This window comes from Amborella trichopoda, chromosome 11 (genome assembly GCF_054954075.1).
Source record: "Amborella trichopoda isolate Santa Cruz 75 chromosome 11, AtrichopodaSantaCruz75HAP2 v2.0, whole genome shotgun sequence".
Classification (NCBI taxonomy): Eukaryota; Viridiplantae; Streptophyta; class Magnoliopsida; order Amborellales; family Amborellaceae; genus Amborella; species Amborella trichopoda.
Window position 1 is genome coordinate 4,053,963 of NC_142346.1, and position 21,108 is coordinate 4,075,070.

The following is a 21,108-nucleotide window of genomic DNA, read 5'->3' on the forward strand; positions in this document are numbered from 1 at the left end:
AACCATGACCTTGTTGGAACAGGTGCAGAACATTCGGTTGTTCATGAAAGGTTATGAGCTGATTTCAGGAGCAAAAATCAATCTGTCAAAATAAAAAAATTATAGGCATCCGTTTTTCTGATAGTGAGTTATCAATTTGGGCAGAATGGATGGGTTGTGGGGTTAAAACTCTTGCATCAAAATATTTAAGAGTTTCCTTAGCAGATGGGTGATTGCCTAAGTCAGTTTGAGATCCAAGTTTAAATATAAACTAGATGGATGGAAGAGCATATATCTCTTCTTCGAACGAAGTATTACACTAATCAATTCCACCATGGCCAATATCCCTATTTATTTTCTCTTTTTATATTGGGCACCAATTTCAGTTCTTAAAAGATTATAGGCTATCATGCAGCAATTCATGTCGAGTGGTTCTACTGAAAACAAGAAATATTGTTTTGTTAGATGGGATAAGGTATGCCCTTTGTAGAAAAAGGGTGGTTTGGGTATTTGAAGATTATGACTTGTAAATGATGCCTTGCTCAATACATGGTGGTGGAGTAGATTTTAATTAGGGAAAATATCTTCGTACAACCTTCTTTTTAGTTTTTATTTCTCAACTAACCGAATATTTGAAAATATATCAGCTGTATAGAGATCTCATATAATATATTTTTTAACTCCCTAAACCAACTTTACTCTTTTTAATCACGTCTTTTAGCCCAAACAAAAGTAAACAAGACATCTTTTTCTATTCCATTCTTAACCCCTCCCCCCCCTTCCCTCTCTCTCTTCATGTGTTTGTAATACTGAGTTGAATGTATAAGTTGAGTTGGTTCATCGACTTCATTTTGCCTAACATTTACAAAATAAAACTCCATAAAACAACTGAATAAATAAAAAGAAATAAACTAGAAGAGAGAGAGAGAGAGAGAGCTTATACTTGGCTTTTAGCTCTGGCAAAATACTTACATAAGCTGCACCCAAACAAAGTTTCCAACCTGTGGATAAACTCAAAAGGGATTTGCCACAAAGTAGGTAATAACAATCTCTTACAATCCCAATACGTCAAAACACTTACTTATCACCTTGAATAGGCGTTTTCAAAACACTTACTTATCACCTTGAATAGGCGTTTTGTGAGATTCACCTCTAGAGTGCCCCTCTACATGTTCAACCAACCAATGCATGTAGAGGTACCCTCTATAACCTCTCAACATATCCCATCAAACAACCCAACACTCAATTAAACTCGGAAGTGAGAGACCACACATTTTTTATTGTAATCTTCAACCAAAATTATAAAGAGAATATATAGGTGAAATAATGTGATTTTACCACATTACTAAAAAAATACATGGACTTATTAATGACCTCACTATCTCGCCCTCACATTCTATAATGGTGTTATCAAGATTGGATCGACTATTTAATTGGTGAAGGCTTTGGTCCGGTTAATGTCGGTCCAACCACTGGTCGAATCAGGTGGATCATATTCAAAAAAGAAAAAAAAAAAAAAAAAAAAATTTACAAATTCATAATATATTAAGATTTATAAATGCATAATATATTAAAATAATATATCCAACTTCATTTAGTTAGTTGAATAGTTTTGATCGTTTTTGGATCAAGCCCCATTTTAACCTTAGAACAGACCGGCAAAGACAACAGTTGGCGGTCCAACCGAACAGATCACCTGTTCGGTCCAGTCTTAATATCTATGTATTGAAAACTATTTTATTTAAAAACTCCTCCTGTTGCAAGCCCTTTGAAAGTAGAGTGCCAAGCAAAAGCAACAAGACTTAAGAAAATGAGATATCCATCCAAACTTTTGAAGAAAAAGATGGATTCCTTTAAGAGTAAGAGTGTTGGGGAGGAAATATAAAGTCTAATGTTTCACTTAGAAAGTTCAAAAAAAATAAAAAGAAAAAAGTTTCACTTAGAAAGTAAGAATCGATAATGTCAAATGTGAGAAGTTGAACTTAAGGAGCATTTATTTGTTGGAAGATAAACATTCTTTGGAACAAAGAAGTTATTCTTTCCTCGGAAGTGAAATGTTATTTTATGGAAAGTTTAAAGAAGTAGAAAAAGAACCTGGGCTTAACTGATTAGCGTTTGATAATTTGCAACGCTACATCTTAGACTCAATTCCTACAAAAGATAGGGACCATCTCCCCATTGACTCATCTAAAAAAACCTGTGTTTGATAACTTGCTGTAATATTAAAAAGTTTTGAGTGCCTGTGTTTGATAACAAATATATATTAACAATATAAATATAAACATGTAATTTCTATGCTTCCCCTACAACATAAAACTTATATGCGTCCTCTTTTTCCCCTTTATCCAACCGTCCATTTTGAATGAAAGGCTAAGATTGCCCAATCACAATGTAACTTCTCTACACTATTTTATTTTTTATTTTTTTATATAAAATATGTTGACACCAAATTTTGGACATCCAATCCTCTATTAAATGCAAACTTATAAAAAATATAAAAACAATATTTTCAATAAAATTAAATGATTAAAATACCCTGAAAATTTCAAGGGGTATTTTGGTCATTATATTTTATCGAAAAATTATTTTTTTATAGGTGCGCCCCAATGTGAAGATGATACATACCAAATTTCATATTCATACAATTTGTATTAAAAAATTAAAAATAAAATACTCTGAAACATCAAATCTAGGATCAAACGGTGAGCGACTCACTTGATCAAAATTGGATGGCTGGATGGTAGGGGAAGCGTAGATCTTCTATGCTGTAGGAAAAGCATAAAAACCTTTCCTATAATATATTATATTATGTAACATAATATTATATATTTTTATTAATATATATTTGTATTATATGTAATATATAATATAATAGGATATATAATATATTATATAATATAATATAAAACTAATATAGTATAATATGATATATTATATTAATAATATTAATATTATGTATTATATTATAAATATATTATCTATTCATAATGTTATATAATATAGTATACTATAGAATAATATATTATTTATATAAAATATATTATTTAATAAATAAATAAAATATTATATAATATATATTATATTGTAAATAGTTGATAGTAAATAGTGATCACCAAGAGGAGTAATCAGCAAAAATGTTTGGATAGTTTGAGTCTTCCTGATCCTCAAACGTTCTCCTTTAAAAAGGGCAAAAAAATTATGGGAAATTTGAGTTCCCGTTACTTTACCTGTTCCTACGCACCATATTAGGAATGCTATTCTTGTAAAATAAATTCTTTCCCATGTAGCATGATAGGAACGTATATAATGAGAATATTTACTATAAGGTAGTCATAATTGATCTTAATCACTGAATGGGATATTGGGTAGCTACAATTATTTTATTGATCAAGTTTAAAGTCCAAATATTTTTTTTAATTTTATTACTTATCAGATTTTATAACTTATGACTCCTTTAAGTTATCAGATTTCACAGCAGATGATTGTAATTAATTGACCTCTAAAAAGATAAATACAACCCCTTTACCTTTGAAAGTAACAAATTATCGGATATGGCTAAAAATTAAAATAGAGAATTATTAGTTTGACATGTGCGCTTGCGCTCTGAGCAAACACAAAAGGCATAAAAAGTGAGAATAATATATGGCCATGCTAACAGCAAACGGCCTACAAATGACACGAAGCATAATTCAAAACACCTGGACACCATATATATCACTTCATATTTTACTACTTAAATCGATGCTTCAAGTACCTGCCCTCCATCTCCTTTAGCCCGTCTCTTCCACAGAGAGAGAGAGAGAGAGAGAGAGATCGAACCCCTTTCTACTTCGTAGAGAGAGAAACTATAGCTCTTCTTCAACTACCCCAAAGAGAAATGGAGCCTCTTCCCAATTCCTAGAGAGAGATTGAGAGACTTAGAGAGGGATTAGCAATTTTCTCAAAATTCAAGGTACAGAGACGTTGGCACGATGGCTAGCTTACCAAGTCCCTCAGAGGGAGAGAGAGGGAAAGTTGTAGAGAGAGACAGAAAACCCTCCATGGGTACCGGCATCGGCTGGACAATCGCACTCGGCACCACCACTGCTGTCGCCGTTGCCTTGGCCATCGCAGCCCGCCCTCGAGATCCCACTTTCTCTCTCCACTCAATTTCGCTCTCCTCTCTCCACCTTCGCTTCCCCACCCCTCCCATCCCAGTCCTCGACGTTGAATTCACCCTCTCCATCTCCCTCACCAACCCCAACCTCAACTTCGCCCCCATCTCGTATTGGCCATCCTCAATATGCATATATTATGATGATACCCTTTTAGGCCAAGCCAAGGTCGAGGCATGCTCACAATCGGCTCGATCGGTACGAACCCTTCGGCTAATGGCCTCGCTCGACGGCCTCAAGCTCACCCATCACTTGGCTAGGCTCATGTGGGGCGTCATTAGGAGAGAGATGGAGTCAAAGGCAGTGGTTAAAATCGAAGGCAAGGCTAAATTGCTTATATGGGAGCACCCATTTGTTATGTATGTGGAGAGCAATGTTGTGGTGGACCCTCTCTTTCTCGATGTGCTTGATCAGGAGACCAAGTCCAGGCTACACCTTTCTTTCTCTACAAACAATGAGAAGGAGAACAAGAATAAGAATGTGAAGTGAAATGAAATGCTCTCTCTCTCTATTGCCAATTGAAAAAAAAAGGCTCAAAGGGCTTTTGGAAGGGGTGAGGAGCAATGTTAAAAAGTTTGAGTGCGAGATATTTCGGGTGTATTATTAGGGTTTATTATTATTATTATTATTATTATTATTATTATTATTATTATTATTATTATTATTATGGGGTTGGATGAGAATACACGCCCCGATCCCCTTTCTCGTATTACTAGGGTCTAGGTTAGCTTTTTTGCTTGTTATATTTGAAAACAATAGTATTTGAATTATATAAGTTTGTGGTCATGGGACTGCAATTGTGAATAATATTGTACAAATGAATAATATTGTGAATAATATTGTATAAATGAATAATATTGTGAATAGTATTGTTCAGATGAATAATACTGTGGATGATAGTGTACAGTTGAATAGTACCCTACACGATCATATGAATAATACTTGCAAGATCTCAATCAATAATATGGTCCACTTAATATGGATTCACAACGCATTAGTTGTGTTTAATTTCAATATGTAGGCTATAGTGCCAAAATGAAAAATAAAGTATAATGAATATCACAATGTTTGTGCAAGTCACTCTAATAATTTAAATAATAAATAGTAAATAATAAAATAATAAAAAATAAGAGACGGGATCAAAGTACTTATCCACAAATAAAGCTGTAGAGGCTCCGCTTATTTAATAAGACCGCTAGGCGTAGGTTGGTTTATGTAAACATGCGGCGTTACTTTACTACCACATGAAAATACCTAGGCGTAGGTTGGTTTATGTAAACATGCTGCGTTACTTTATTACCACATAAAAATACGTTGTGTTATCACGTGCAAACGTATAATATTATGTAAATTTTAATAATAAAAAATTACAACTTTTTTAATATAAATAGACAAATATTTTGTTCCTAATGAGTAATAAAAAAAGATGATTCATGTGCGTAAAAATATTCTGTCTAAGTTTCCTATAAATTACGGAATGTATTTGGGTTAAGCTCTCACATTTTGGCGTTAAAAGTTTTCTGTTACATAGGAAATAAATAACAATAATCGCTCTTGTTTTGGTTCTTTCGATCTTACGAATTATTTTGACACCGAAATATGAGGAAGATATTCTGTAATTTTCATGCATTTTTCAGGTAACATATCTTTGTTACAATTATTATTTTATTCAATTTCATGAGGTAGATCAATGTTTCCAATTGATGTATATCTGTAGTATATCGATTAGATGATATTTTTTTGTAAGAGAGATTTTCATTTTAAAAAATATTAATTTTGTTGTGAGCAAAAAACTTATTCCTAATCGATGTTTATATAATACAGATTGGATGATAATTTTTTAGTGAGAGAAGAGCTTAAGATCTCTCCATTTAAAAGTCAAACATCACTTTTTTAACAAATTGTTATTTTTCTAGCCATTCCATTTGATGACTTCTTCTTTGATTCATATATGTTTGGAATTTTCATGTTAAAATTTAAATTTTCTAAAAAAACATACTTAATAAAATTTTCCATATTTTGTAAGTCTATTTTTTTCTTTAATTTCTTAAAAGGATATCTAATACGTTTGTTTTTACAATAATTTATTTCTAGATTTTAGTTCTTATTTGATGCTCAACAGCAACATGGCACATTTCTTAATCAATTTATGAATTTTCTAACAAGTACGTATTTTTACTTTTTAGTAAGAGAAATTGAGAAAAATTTTATTTTCTTATTTTAGCAGAAATTTATTTTAGTTACTGTTTTATATGATTATTATTGGTTTTTTTAAAAAAAAACTTATTCGTATTTATTATCAAATATTTCGTTTGTTTTTCAAGAACATGCCTCCTAGACTATAAGATCCTCGGTATCTTATTCAAACTTTTATCAAAGAATATAACATATTCTTGAAGTATATAACATGTTCATCAAATCTTTTTTGCAAACCCATATTTTTATTTTAAAAAATGGAAAATAAAAATGGGATTGTCTATAGACAAAAAAATATAAAAAATAAATTGTAGATGTTAAATGGGATTGTCTACTATTTATCTTTTATACATACTTGTCACAATCATTTCCATTCATTAGACATTAAATTGGATAGTTTGGGGTGAGTTACGAAGTCCGAGGAATATTTTTTGGAACTTCGTGTCTATTCAATGACACTCTTTCAACCACTCATTTTGAAATTTAAAGGACAACAATAATTGTGATCCCCTTGTACAAAAGATAAAGAAAAATATTTATATAAAGCTAAGATTCTAAACAATCAAATTTGAGCCTACTTGAAAAATTTCGCTAAAAGAGGTTGTTTTGATATCCAAATATCTTCAAATTGATCATCTTGACATCAACATGCATAGACATGAAAAAAAATAGATTTCAAGTTTTGGAAATAGTGTATTTTACAACGCATTTTTGGATTGTCAATTTTCAAAATCTTCAAGTTTTCATAAATCTGTCAATCTATACTATTTTTGAAGCTTTAAACTTTATAAATAAATATGAAAATATATATCTTAAGGGTATCACAAAGATTTCTAATATTGAAACCACATTTCACGACATTATTTGAAAGTAGGCTCTAATTTGATGGTTTAGAGCTTAGGCTCTATGCTAAAAGAAAGACCTATGTGATCTTTTACCGAGGAATATATTTTTTTTTTGGCAAAAGATCACTTACAGGTGGTCTTTATTATAGTAAGATAAATTTCAAAATAAAATCAATATAACAATAAAACCAAGATCTTAATAACTTGATGTCATTGAAACAACTATGCACTATGCTTGAGAACAAAATATAAGATTGCAAGAAACAAAATGAAGAGTGTCGGAGATTAACTCAATCGGGCTTATTACACCTATATCGAGTCACCACCATCCGATGGCGTAGGATCAACGATCTAGCTTCAATCTCGAACCGGGAAAGCAAATTTCGGCCAAGCCATACCAATGGAACATGGACCCCTTTGATTACAAACTCAAACCCTAGGTGAATTCTCTTAACAACCTAGTTTGAGAGGGATTGATTCTTTTTTTGCTAAACCCTAAAACTCTTAGCCGTAAATCCATATTTGAGAGATAAGAGAGAAGAACTCCATAACTTAACGCTTAGGTTCTTTCATAATGTGGGAAAGAGAGATCAAACATGAGAGAGATAAACTTTCTTAAGAGAGAGATAGAAAGATAAGGTGTAGAGATTGTTTGGTAGATACAATCCCTCTTTATAGGCTTTGAATAAGATTAGAGTTTCTTAGGGTTTTCTTTGGTTTGCCTCTTCTTCTGAGATTGAACATAGATCGTCGATCAAGGGTGACTTGTGGGGCGAGAGATCTGAATCATCCATTCCATAGATGGGCCGTCAACATTATGGAAGGTGCATGAACCATTATCCCCATTTCCTAAACCATTTTTTCATCAATATAAATTAAATAAATTAAATCTAATCAAGTATTGTGCATATCATAAAATAACACAAGTCTACTCAATCTTTCCACAAAATCTTTCAAAGATATATCAAATCAATATTTAAACAATATCTTCCAACCATATGGCCACATGCCATATCACCAAAAAAATAGGAAAGAGAATAAGGGCCGGGCGTGCCACTCAAGGGAGGCACTCATAGGCCCCATCTTCTAAAAATATGGCGGGTCCATGTGCACAATGGGCCCCCATGATATTTTTATATATTTAAAATTAATAAAAATATTTCATAATATTATTTGAATATTTAAACAATTGTAAAATCCATATCTTTAATTTTATAAATCCAAAAATTAGAAATAAAATATCCAGGACATATTTATAATTTTAAAAATCCAAAAATTATAAATAAAATCCAAACATACGATCTATCGATATGCATGCCGTGTGATGACATGGATGAGGCTTTGGCCCCCATCTCTGTAGACCACCATCACACACAAGGGTCACTCGGCTCATTCATCCGGGCATATTCTCCGATCTCATCAAGTGTTAACCCATTAGAACCCTTATTGGTTTGTTCGTTATGCCCAGGTAGCATGGGTTTTTCCTAACCGACTGACTTAGATCGTCAAGCACAGTCCGGTATCTCCAAACATCGTTTACTTAGTATGGTCCATGAGGGATCATACTCCCACTGAGTTCATGTTCCACTATATTATTTCATTTTACAAGCACTCATAATGCCTTTAAAAGCCACATAAACCCAACATCTCTCACTTGGCCTTTGAAAGCTTTACATTATCTCTTTCTCACTTTCTCTCATTCCCATCTCTCTCTCTCCCAATTACAATAACTCTCAAACATTTTTACTTATTCTCTCAATACATTAATCATGGTTTTCGCCATCAATCTTTTCACAAAAATATTTATAGAGGCAACATATTTTTCTCTTTGCTGCTCGGATCTCATTCAAAAAATGGTCGTAGCTCATCTTTCACATCGCATCGTGAATCATGGACCTGTTGTCGTAAAAGAGCATCACGTACCATCATCGCATGGGGTCGTATGTTCATGGGCTCAAAAGGGTTTTTCAAATAAGCTGCTCTCTTTTTGTAGCCATACAATCAGCACCAAACATTTGGGTTCCATGGGTAAACAACATTATAGTCTGTTGTTCTATTTGGCATGTCAAATACTATTAGGTGCTCCCACTGGAATATTTAGTTTATCTGGATCTCGATCTTTCTCAATCTCCCCTCATTCCTCAGGTGATAAAAACATGGTTTTATGTGCTTTGAGTTCTTATGGAATCGTGGCTCCTTTGACACGCATATCGTCACCGTGCTGACGCAGAAAATTCTTACTGCCTCACAACATACGAGGTGAAAGTCAAGTCGATTAAGAAATTTCTTAATCCATATGGCCTCCTCAATCACCAAATAGCACGTCACGTACTCTGCCTTCATGGTGGATAATTTCGTTACATCTTGTTTCTTTGATTTTCAAAAAACTGCACCATCTCCAAGCATGAACACATATCCAGATGTAGATTTCGCATCATTTGGATATATGCGATAGCTTACACATGTATATCTGAATATCCAAGCAGCTAAAAAAAACGTAGAACTGTAACAGCTTCAATTATTGCACATACAACATATACATTTTCAACATTCTTAAGCATATATCACGAGGTAGCATATCAAGTCTCATGTAATATGCAATTCAATACCCGTTGGTTTCACAATATACAAAAACCTTAATGAACTACAAATGTTCAACCATACTAGACATCTTGGTAGTAAATTCATAAAAACCAAGTTATCTAATCAACACAACATGTGTTAGGGAAGCTCAACATGATGACATTCCTACAACATTCCCTTTAGTTCAAAGTCTTAGGTAATCAAGGATTCTAAATAACTACAAACATGAGTCAAAGCATATAGGTATTTTTTTTTCAAAAAAAACGCATGATAGTTTTTCTCACACTTTTATAAATAGTTTCAAGACATAATGTTTTTCTTTTTAATAAAAAAAATAGACTTGGTATATATCTACAAGCAATAGTTATATAATAGTATGACGGTTTAAAATGATTTCATAAAGACATAATAGACTTTGTAAGACTTTGTGGTTTTCTCAAAATCGTATTCATAGACTTAGGCTTTTTTCAAATCATCCAATTTAATTTTAAAATACATGCTTAGCTCTCATAATTTTACCGCATTCACCTTTAATTTCCTACCAAGTCAAGTTTATGGCCACAAAAACAAATGATATATACCATATAATTTTATCCAAAATAAAGTATGACTAAATAATGTCTATTAAAGCCTTGAAAAAATACTCCTTTTTGGCAATTATGGAGAATTTATCAAGAGATCATCATCACATACAACACATCATATTATAGACATTATTGAGAGGATGGTCACTAAGACTGAGTTCCACTAGAACTCTCCCTTTGTGTTTGCATATTTGAATGAACGACACCCATCTCTCGTGTTTCATCGTTAGGGCTCAGAACCCTTGATCAAATCACATCTCCATGTGTATCACTATCTTAAGTAGTTCATACTTAAGCACAAAGTGGCACAAAAACACAAGGTATTCAAAACCGGCTCTTTCAAATTTGTTAGTACTTATCACTTAATGTTCATACACTTCATACATATTCATAAAATAATTAGCCAAAATATAACCAAAGCATATTAAACAAAATTATTGAGTCCTCTTTCCCTATATGACTGTACCATGTAACGTGGGATAGATTTCATATATCAAAACCACGTAGTGTGGTACTTGGGCTTTCTTGATTCATCACTTTTACTTGTTTGACAATTTTTTGTGATCTTGGAAGTACATGCAATTTTTGGAGAATATATTGATCATTGGTTTTACATGTCACAAAATGTCTATCTCTTCAGCATTTGGATTCTCCTGTCTTACACAGTGAAGAAAATCTCTTCTTCACCCCATTATTTCAAATATCACAATTTCGATTCTCCCACTGATCTTTAGCGTTTCTCTGCTTCCACCAAGTCTCTCTCTATATCCATTTATTTCGAAGAAACTAAGATGCTTTTATAGGTATTGTGTTTCTTCTTCTTTCTGCTATTTTCAGATCGAATACTCTTCACATAGAGTGTCTTATCTTGCCAACTTTGTATTACATATCTCTGAAGTTGTACTATAATAAATCATACTCATGGCACACTATAAAACCTTTTAAAATGAGTCTTAAAGGTCTTCATAATTGGGAATTCAAGGATGTGCCTTAATATGCCACTTCTTTTAATTTACTGCAGTATAGAACATGAGCATCTCATGATAAAAATACGACATCTGCCAACTCATAAAAAGTTTATCTTCGAATCCTTTTGAGTATTGAAATAGATTAAAAAATATAAAATAATGCTCAGTTCCATCCCTAAATCATACCATATAGTGAGTCTTAGTTTCAGTGACATTTAGGTCACAATGCAATTTTCTTAGCAGAAAATCAGATTGAGCACCTCTCAATAAAAACTTGTTTCTCTCAATTCTCAATGAATTTCTGCTTGAAATATATTGCGTTGAAAACAAGACTCAAAACCAAATCTTAATATCATAGTTTGAATCCCAAATCATACTTTTCTTTAGACAAATAAATAAGTAATATTCACGTCACAAAATAAGTCATACTGCAGAATTCCAGGATCAACAATATTTAGTAAAATTGTATTTTTTCTCTACCATCATGGAGTTTCCCTTTCAAACCAATTTTGTTTGAAATTAGACACATAATAATAGCACATATATTTCCACAAGCCTCATATGACTTTGTTAAGTAGGCTTGATAAATAAAGCTATTCATGTGTCAATGAAGAACGTACCAAATTGCAGAAAATTCAGGATGACTTCTCTTCAATCCAAAATTTTTATTCCTCTCTTCCCATAGATATTTCTTTCTCAAATAAATTTTATTACAAATTAGACTCAGAATGAAAGTCTAAAAACTTAGTTTGAACCATAAAACATTCTACTAAGAATAGAAATTAAATCTTAACTTCCAAGTCATGAAAATAATTTTTGTTGCAGAAGACAACACTTGTGCATTCTTCAATAAATTGATCATATCTTTCAAACCACAATGAATTTCTTGATGAAATGTTTTTTTTTTTAAATTAGACTCAATTTTATGAGTCACAATCTAATTTCAGCTAAAAATAAAATCATATGATTGGTAAAAAAAATCACGAAACTCAATGGACAGTTCTTGAATTTTGTATGGTTAGAACTGAAACCCTTCATTGTTGAGTCCATAACTCTCAATTCCCTTAGGATCTCCTACTGAAATTTTTTAGGCAAATCCTATTCTTAAAGACGTAATATATTATTGTAGTATGTAATAGAAAAATACCTCAATATCTTATTCATATCACTACTCCAAAACAGCCCAGAATACTTATTCTGCAGAGTGCCTTTTCGGTGTTGGAGTATTTCAATAATTCTTAACTGTGGGTCTATTTCTTGACCATAAAGGTCATTAATTTTCTTATATCTCATTCTCAAGCTTCATTTAAACTCAATAAAGAGAAAAGACAACTAATGTCATCAAGTATCAATAACTCTGATACTAATAAAAGAAAGACCTATATGATCGTTTACCGAGAAATACATTTTGTTTTTTTTTTTACCCCTTTTTTTGGCAAAAGATCACTTACAGGTGGTCTTTATTATAATAAGATAAATTTTAAAATAAAATCAACATAACAATAAAACCAAGATCTTAACAACTTGATGCCATTGAAACAATTATACACTATGTTTGAGAATAAAAGATAAGATTGCAATCAACAAAAACAAGAGTGTCGGAGATTACCTCAACGGGGCTTATTACACCCCACACCAGTCGGCGAAATAATCGATCAGATCACCTGTTTGGTCTGGTCTTAATGCCTATGTATTAAAAAGGAAAAGTTATAAAAATCCTCCAAAATGAACTTTCTAGAGATCTTCCCCCCAATACTTCATGTATCACACCCTAAACCCTAAAATTATTTTTCTTTGTATTTACCCCCGTTCAAAAAATCAATAAAATTTAAACAAGACTGCCCTTTTTCTCCCTCTTTCCCTATCACTTTTCAAGTCAACTGGCCCTCCCTCATTTTCTCTCTTTGCTCACCCTCTCTCCTTTTCTCTCTCTACTCATCCTCTTTGTCACTTTAGCTCTCTACATGTACTCCTATCTCCCTCTCTCTCTACCCATCATCTCTCTATCTATTCATATAAAAATATTTATATTTTTTAGGTATATTCTATTTATATTGAAACATAGATATATAATTTTTTAAAATAAAAAATTTTACTTTTTAAAATTTGTAACTAAAAATGAATATTTATCTAAAAATTATTTATCAATTGTGATAAAATAATAGTATAGTATACTCAAATTAGAAATGTTATATAAATTTTTAAAACAAAAGAGTATAGCATTTATTAGCACATGAGGTGACAAAAGCAAAAATAAGTGGTGTACTCTTTTTTGTTTTTGGAAATTATATAATATGCTCTAGGTATATTATATTATTATTCTATCAATAAATCATTTTTTAGATCAAATATTTATAAATTTATTTTTAATTATAAATGAATATTTTTAGTTTGAAAAATAAAATTTTTATTTTTTAAAAAATAAATTTATTGTTTCATAAAAATAAAATATATATGAAAGACAAAAAAACATAGTATTACGTGAATAGATAGAGGGAGAATGGGAGATAGAGAGGGAGGGTATAATATAAAAAAAAAAAAAACAAAGCTTCAGCAAACAGAAAAGGTAGAAAAAGTGATGTACATGCTATAGAGCCAAACGGCCTACAAATGACACGAATCATAATCCAGAACACCTGGACACTCCATATTTTACAAATGAAATCGATGCTTCAAGTACCATCTCCCTTCGCCCCTCTCTTCCACAGAGAGAGAAAGAGAGAGCGCCTTTCTAACCCCCTAAACCACCCTGCAACGAATTAGTCTGCTGAAGCAGGCAAAAGAGAGGTAGGCCTGAGAGAGAAACGACAGGTCCCTTGAACTACCCCAAAGAGAGATGAAGCCTCTTCCCAATTCCTAGATCGACAGACGTAGAGAGGGATTCGCAATTTCTCAAAATTCAAGCTTACCAATTCCCCAAGGGAGAGACAGAAGTGTAAAGAGAGACTCCATGGATGCGACCATAGGCTGGACAATCGCAATCGGCACTACCACCGCCGCCGTCGTTGCCTTGGCCATTGCGGCCCGCCCTCGAGACCCCACGCTCTCTCTCCTCTCAATTTCTCTATCCTCTCTCCACGTTGGCTTCCCCACCACTCCCATTCCTCCCATCCCAGTCCTCGACCTTGAACTCACCCTCACTGTCTCCGTCACCAACCCCAACCTCGTCCCCGTCACGTATTCACCTTCCACAATGTCCATATATTGTGATGATACCCTTCTAGGCCAAGCCAAAGTCGCGGCAGGCTCACAACCGGCTCGATCAGTTCGAACCCTTCAGCTATGGGCCCAGCTCGACGGGCTCAAGCTCACCCACCGCCTGGCTAGGCTCATGCGGGACGTCATTAGGAGAGAGATGGAGCTAAAGGCAGTGGTTAGAATTGAAGGCGAGGCTCAATTGCTTATATGGAAGCACCCATTTGTTATCCATGTGGAGAGCAATGTGGTGGTCGACCCTCTCTTTCTTGAGGTGCTTGATCAGGAGACTAGGTCCAGGCTAGACCTTTCTCTCTCTACAAACAAGGAGGAGGACAATAAGAATGAGAAGTGAAATGATCTCTCTCTCTCTCTCTATCGGCAATTAGGAGAGGCTCACAAGGCTTTTGGGAGGGGTGAGAAGCAATGTCAGAATGGTGGATATTTGGGGTGTGTTACTTGAGGTAATGGTAGATATTTGAGGTGTATTACTTTAGGTGTCGGTTTGCTTTTTGGCTTGTTGTGCTTTAAAATAATAGTTTTTGGACTGTATAAGCTTGTGGTTGTGAGGTCCGAATGATACTGCGTAAATAAATAGTATTGTGAATAATAATGTGCAATGGAACAGTAATGTGCTAATGAATAGTAACTCTACGAGACAATATGAATAATGCACGCAAGATCACTGTAAATAATATAGTCCACTTAGTATGGTTTCACAACGTATTAGTTGCGTCTCGTAGAGAAAGACGGAAGTTGGTAACAATCCGTTTCTCAAATAGTTGGAATGTCATACTAGCTTAGCCTAAGACTCAGCAAATAAAAAAACAAAAAACCAACCACGAAGAGGTGGAAAAAAACTAACACATGTGTTTTAAGGTATATAAAGACATTATAATCTTGTCACCTAAGATTAATCTTCAATATGATACTCAATTTTCTCACCACACACCTCTTTAAATGGAGGGTTTTGCAACAATATTTTCTACAATAACTACCTACATGTAACTATAACTAACTATAACTATTAACTACTTAGTAGTTTTATAACTTCGTACCACTTAAATTTACAAGTGGAATGTTACTACGTCACTCATGATAATAATATAAAAACTAATATACTTTTTAGAAAATACATTTTAACAATTTTAACTCTCTCTCTTAAAGTGATTTTTTATAAAGGAGACCATGTATACACGATCATCTTCATCATTTCCTGAAATTGACAATCCAGCCATTTAGTAGGCCATGAAAGAGATTATCACATTCTATCAAGTAGAACTGCATAGCCCACCGTTGAATAGAAATAATGTTGGGAATATACTCCATCTTTAACCCACGAATAATAAGTCACTTCGTTCGTGCCTCCAAATACGTTCTTTCGCATCAATGGGAGATCTCCAAACAAATATTCTAAATCTTAAGAAGAGTTGGGAAACAGAAAGATCACTTTGAGTTGAGTTCCCAACTCAACATTAAACCCATTAGACCTCCCACCGAATCTATCTTCAAAATGACAATTGATCTTCTTCATCAAAGGAGTCAAGACCACATAACCACCACCTTTGTGGCTTTGATACCATGTAGAGAATGATGGATTCCACATCACCGGAACAATCCATTTCTCAATTAGGATAACAATGGCATACTAGCTCCAGACTCGAGCAAATAAAAAAGAGAAAAAAAACCAAGAACCTGTAGAAGAAAACTAACATTCACTAAAGAAAAATATGGAGTACACAAATGTATTACAATTTTCAACATGTGACTTTTTACCACACACCTCTTTTTAAATAGACGTTTTTACAACCATATTTCCTACAATAATTATCTACTTGTAACTATAACTACTAACCACATAGTAGTTTTACAACTTCCTACCACGCAAACTTACAAGTAGAATATCACTACATCACTTACGATAAAATAACATAAAAACTAATATATTTTCTAAAAAATACGCTTCAACAATTTTAACACTTCCTCTTAATAATTAAAAATTACATATTATTGTGCTACCATGTGAAAATACATAATATTGTATAATTTTTAATAATTAAAAATTGTAACTTCTCATCTATAAATTGACGAGGATTTAGTTCCTGAAAAGCAACGAGAAAAGAGGAGTCAGGTGCGTCAAAATTTTATGTCTGAGTTTTTTTGTAAATTACAGGAAGTATTTTAGTGTGTGCTTAAGCTCTCACAATTTTGCTCTGTAAGGTTCTTGTTGCACAGGAAATTAACACATAGAATCTCTCTCTTGTTTTGGTTCTCTCGATCTTGCGCATTATTCTGGCAACGCTAAGATATGAGGAAGATATTCCTGTAATACTGACCGGTAACATGTTTCTGTTACAATTATTATTTTATTCTATGGCGTGAGATAGATCAGTGTTTTCAATTGATATATATCTATACCATACCGATTGGATGATAATTTTTAGTAAAAAAATATTTTTATTTTAAATAATAATAATTTTATGGTGAGAGAAAACTTATTTCTAATTGATGTTTCTATTTTATCGATTGGATGATAATTTTCTCGTGAGAGGGAAATGTATTTTCAATCGATGTTTGCGGTATTATACCGATTGAAAAATATATTAGTCTTATAAACTGTGGTTTTGTACGGATCTAATGAGTGCAACTCATATATTTAAAAATTATATTTCGATCTGGCTGTATCCCGAGAGTGTATTCGGGAACTGTTTGCACATCGGAGGGCGTTTAACACTTGGAAGAATGCGAGAGCATCTCGTTTTTTCCATATCCTCTAATTTGGTCTCAATAATTTAGCAAATTTTATACACTATAATATATAATTTATTATGGTGAGAACCCAAATAACGAAGTGTTAACCTTTTTTAAAAATGTAGAGATGATTTGAGAAACAAAGGGCCAGATCAGTTTCGACGATTGCAAGAGAAGTTCTAATTTTTCAGAGAATTGGAAGGTATGGACAAATAAATATTGTCTGCCTACTGGCCACGGACTTGTAGACTCATGCGCAGTTTTCTGCGAGCTTTGAAAAGAAGCAAAAGCCTATGGCTTATGTGATTGAAGAATATATTTTACCGTTGATGCAAATATTGTAAGGACTCAGATGCCACCACGTATGTCTTTCAGATTGAAGCATATTCCGATCTAAGAACCTACCCACACTGCCAATATAATTGGCAAAGAGATATCATAATTAAAATTCACGTAGAGGTTCTTATATTTCTAAATGTTTCATGCCCATAAAAAAGAAAAAAAATGAGCTCAAAAGCAAAAAATGACTTTCAAAAAATAGTTTTAGTTCCAACAAATATACTTCTAAATGAGATTAAAAAACTAGCTCTAAGTGAAAAAATTCCCCCAATTTTTCATCTTTCTGTTTTCATCAAATAGGAACATTGAACCAAAAAAATGATTTTCATCTTATAGAGTATCTGAAAAATATCCAAATCATGTTTTCTTGAGAGAAATTAGGAAAAAAACCAGAGGAGAATCAAAGAAAATGGTGGGAAAAAATCGAAAGTCGATCTCAGCAAATTTCTACTTCGATTCAAAAAATTTGTTAGGGCTATCGTAGATCAATGTGAGACAAATTTCACATGATATGGGGAGCAATAAGAGAGAAATTGAAGATTTACAACTTTAGATTCAAAACGCTCCCGAAATTTGGACTCTCAATTCTTTTAGGTTGGTTTTTGAATGATAGTTGTATTGATAGAAAAGAGGGCCCAGAAACTCAATTTTTTGATAATAATTTCCTGATTTTTAGTGAAGAAATGAGGACGAAACATTGAGAATATAAGAAACTCAATTTTTTGATAATAATTTCCTGATTTTTTGTGAAGAAATGAGGACGAAACATTGAGAATATAAGATTGGGGCTTTCATTAAAAAAACAAAAGGATTTCTATATACTCAAGCATTTTTGCAAGCAATCCAACCAAAGGGTTCTAAGATAAGTGAATTGGATGATTAAGAATGGCATCCTGGGTCCAGGTTCAGGTCCGACTGGACCCAGACCCAGACCTGGATCAGAAAATTACGATAAGACCTGGACCCAAGAGCGAGTGTGCCCGTTATAAGTGCATGTTGGGCATGTGGCCCTTGCCAAGAGGAAATGATAGTGTACTAATTAAATGATATTTTTTATTGGGCGAATAGTGCGAATAGTGGCTTTGGATTCCTTTTAAATGGCCCTCTTGAGTGACATGGGTTCCATATAGCGAGGACATTAGATAAAAAAGGACGCACATTTGATAGCAAGTCTTACCTATTTTGTTTATGATTCAACTATGAATATCTCATATGAGCTCTCACTTATTTACCAGAAAGAAAGAAAAGAAAAGAAAGGAAAATCCAACCAAAAAACAGGAAAGAAAGGAAAATCCAACCATCTGTATTACAAAAAAATGCAAATTCACCTTCATTTGTAGTGACAAATGGGCGCTGTCTTTGCTTTTTGATGATAATCTTGGGTTTGTTGGTTAAGTGATGGGATTAACTATTGAACCGGTGAGGGATCTGATACAGTTGAAACTCGTAGGACTAGCTGCTGAATCCATCAAACCACCTTTAAAAATAATTATTTACAATTCAGAGAATTCAAAAAAAATAAAAAACCAAAAAAACACGTAAGGAAAAATAAGTAACAAAAGCAAAAAAGAAAAAACAAAGAAAAAGAAAAGAAAAAAGCAAAACCAAGATTTAAATTTTGTAACTTTGGTTATCACTTTTGTTTGGCTCAAAAGCAAAGGTTTATGATTTTTTTTTTGGAAAAATTTTGTATAGAACCATAAATTCTCATATTATTTCATGATATACCCTCTTAACTCCATCTTTTATTGACTTTTGACCATAAAAATTAGCTTCAACAAATCTTTTTATACCATTTCATACCAAAATCATTTTTAACCCTCTTTTCCCTTTCCACCCATTAAAAAGTTTTTGGGTTGAAATTGTATAAAAAGATTTGTTGGGAGTAATTTTTACGATCAAAAGTTAATAAAAAATGGATATAAGAGATGATGAGGTATGATGAAATCTTTAGGGTTTTTTTATTCCACTTGAAAGATAAACAGAATGAGAGTCTATCATGAAATAATACGATGAATTAAGGTTCTATACGAAATTTTTCTTTTTTCTTTTATTATAGTAATGCAGTTTTTGAGCTTAAAAGAAGTAGATTAAGACTTCTAATTTAACACAATATATGCTAGAGGGAGAGGCAGAAAAGCAAAACGTTAGGGCAAAATCAGTTAGAGAATGGGTTGCAAAAGCAAATAGAATAGAGAGTGAAACAAGTTTCTATGTAAGGATTTGGGCAAAAACTTAGGGAATTTAGTCAAAATTCGAGATACTTCAAAGAAAATTGAGAAATATTAAGTTTCAAGTCATAGGGTAGACAAAAGTTTGGTAGACAAACTTAGGAACCACATGCAAATATGGTAGGTGAGTAGGTGAAAAGAGAACTTAGAAGAGGATAAAAATGGCTTGAAAGCCCCACTGACTTATTCAAAAAAAAAAAAAGTCTTAGAAGGCCCAAATAATTGTCCGGAAAATGCTTATAAAATTAGCAAAATCAGTTAGTCAGAGGTTTTAAATAATTCTTTTAATATTTTTAATGGATAATACATTATCAAAATCCCTTACAAAATCATCAAGAGGTGAAAAAAGATTAATGGATTTATTTTTTAATTTTTGTTTTACACAAATAGTTTATCAAAAAAATAATAAATAATATAATTTTTTAAAATGTCCAAATTCCTATAGTTAAGGGTTGGGATCCTGAACAAAAGGACATCTCAATGATTTGACTCATTTTGAACAAGAAAGGTACTCTTGTCATTTTGTTGAGCTCTTTAGGTGGGTGAAATTCGTAAAGTGCCTTTGCCTCTTCAACTCCAAAAATAGGCAATTTGAACGTTGTTGGAGATTTTTTTTGGACAAAATACCAAAGAGAAATTGTAATTCACAAAGAGTGCAGTTGGTATAGAGCCTAGGCTCTAAATAATCAAATTAGAACCTACCTTCAAATATTGTCAAGAAATGCAGCTTTAGATTTATCGAGACCCATGCTTTGATCGACTTGCTAATTTTTTGCTCAATTTTTACTTGATCAAATGGTAGCTCTTTAAATTTATCGATGTCTAAGCTGAATAGATTTCTGGTGCTTGGGGAGTGCTATGATTTCTTCCCCCTTGCGTCCGTTATGACTTTACCCAAGCTCTCCTCTGATCACACTCCCATTCTACTATGCTCTAAAGTTCTTTCAGCAGGACTTAAACCTTTCAGGTTTGAAGCTGGTTGATTGGCCGAGAAAGAGGTACTTGATCTTATCAAAAGTGCTTGGGAAAATTCTATTTTTATTGGTTTCAACTTCACAAAAAGCTCTTAAGTATGAAACATAAGCTTATTACTTGGAAGAATGATAGAGGATTTAATGTGAAAAAAAAAATCAAGAAGGTGCTTAGTTGTTTAACATATGTGGACTCTAGGGTTCAAAATTCTGGAGTTCTATATGAGAAGTTGGTTTTAGTAAGGAACTCTAAAATTAATGAGCTTCATGAACTCCGCAGGGTGGAAGAGGTTTATTGAAAGCAGAGATCTA

General features: G+C 32.9%; 2 protein-coding genes across 2 annotated transcripts; both read left to right on the forward strand.

The window, feature by feature from the left end:
• Positions 1–4,019: 4,019 nt before the first annotated feature.
• Positions 4,020–4,622, forward strand: LOC18441260 (uncharacterized). The gene has a single exon (XM_006851379.1). The coding sequence runs from the start codon at positions 4,020–4,022 to the stop codon at positions 4,620–4,622; it is 603 nt and encodes a 200-aa protein (XP_006851442.1).
• Positions 4,623–14,259: 9,637 nt separating this feature from the next.
• On the forward strand, positions 14,260–14,859 carry LOC18441259 (uncharacterized). Its single transcript, XM_006851378.4, has one exon. It carries the CDS (start codon positions 14,260–14,262, stop codon positions 14,857–14,859), a length of 600 nt encoding a protein of 199 aa, XP_006851441.2.
• Positions 14,860–21,108: the final 6,249 nt, after the last annotated feature.

What these genes read in the sequence shown, in the direction of transcription:
- LOC18441260 (XM_006851379.1), top strand. Translation starts at nt 4,020, where the DNA reads ATGGGTACCGGCATCGGCTGGACAATCGCACTCGGCACCACCACTGCT.
- LOC18441259 (XM_006851378.4), top strand. Translation starts at nt 14,260, where the DNA reads ATGGATGCGACCATAGGCTGGACAATCGCAATCGGCACTACCACCGCC.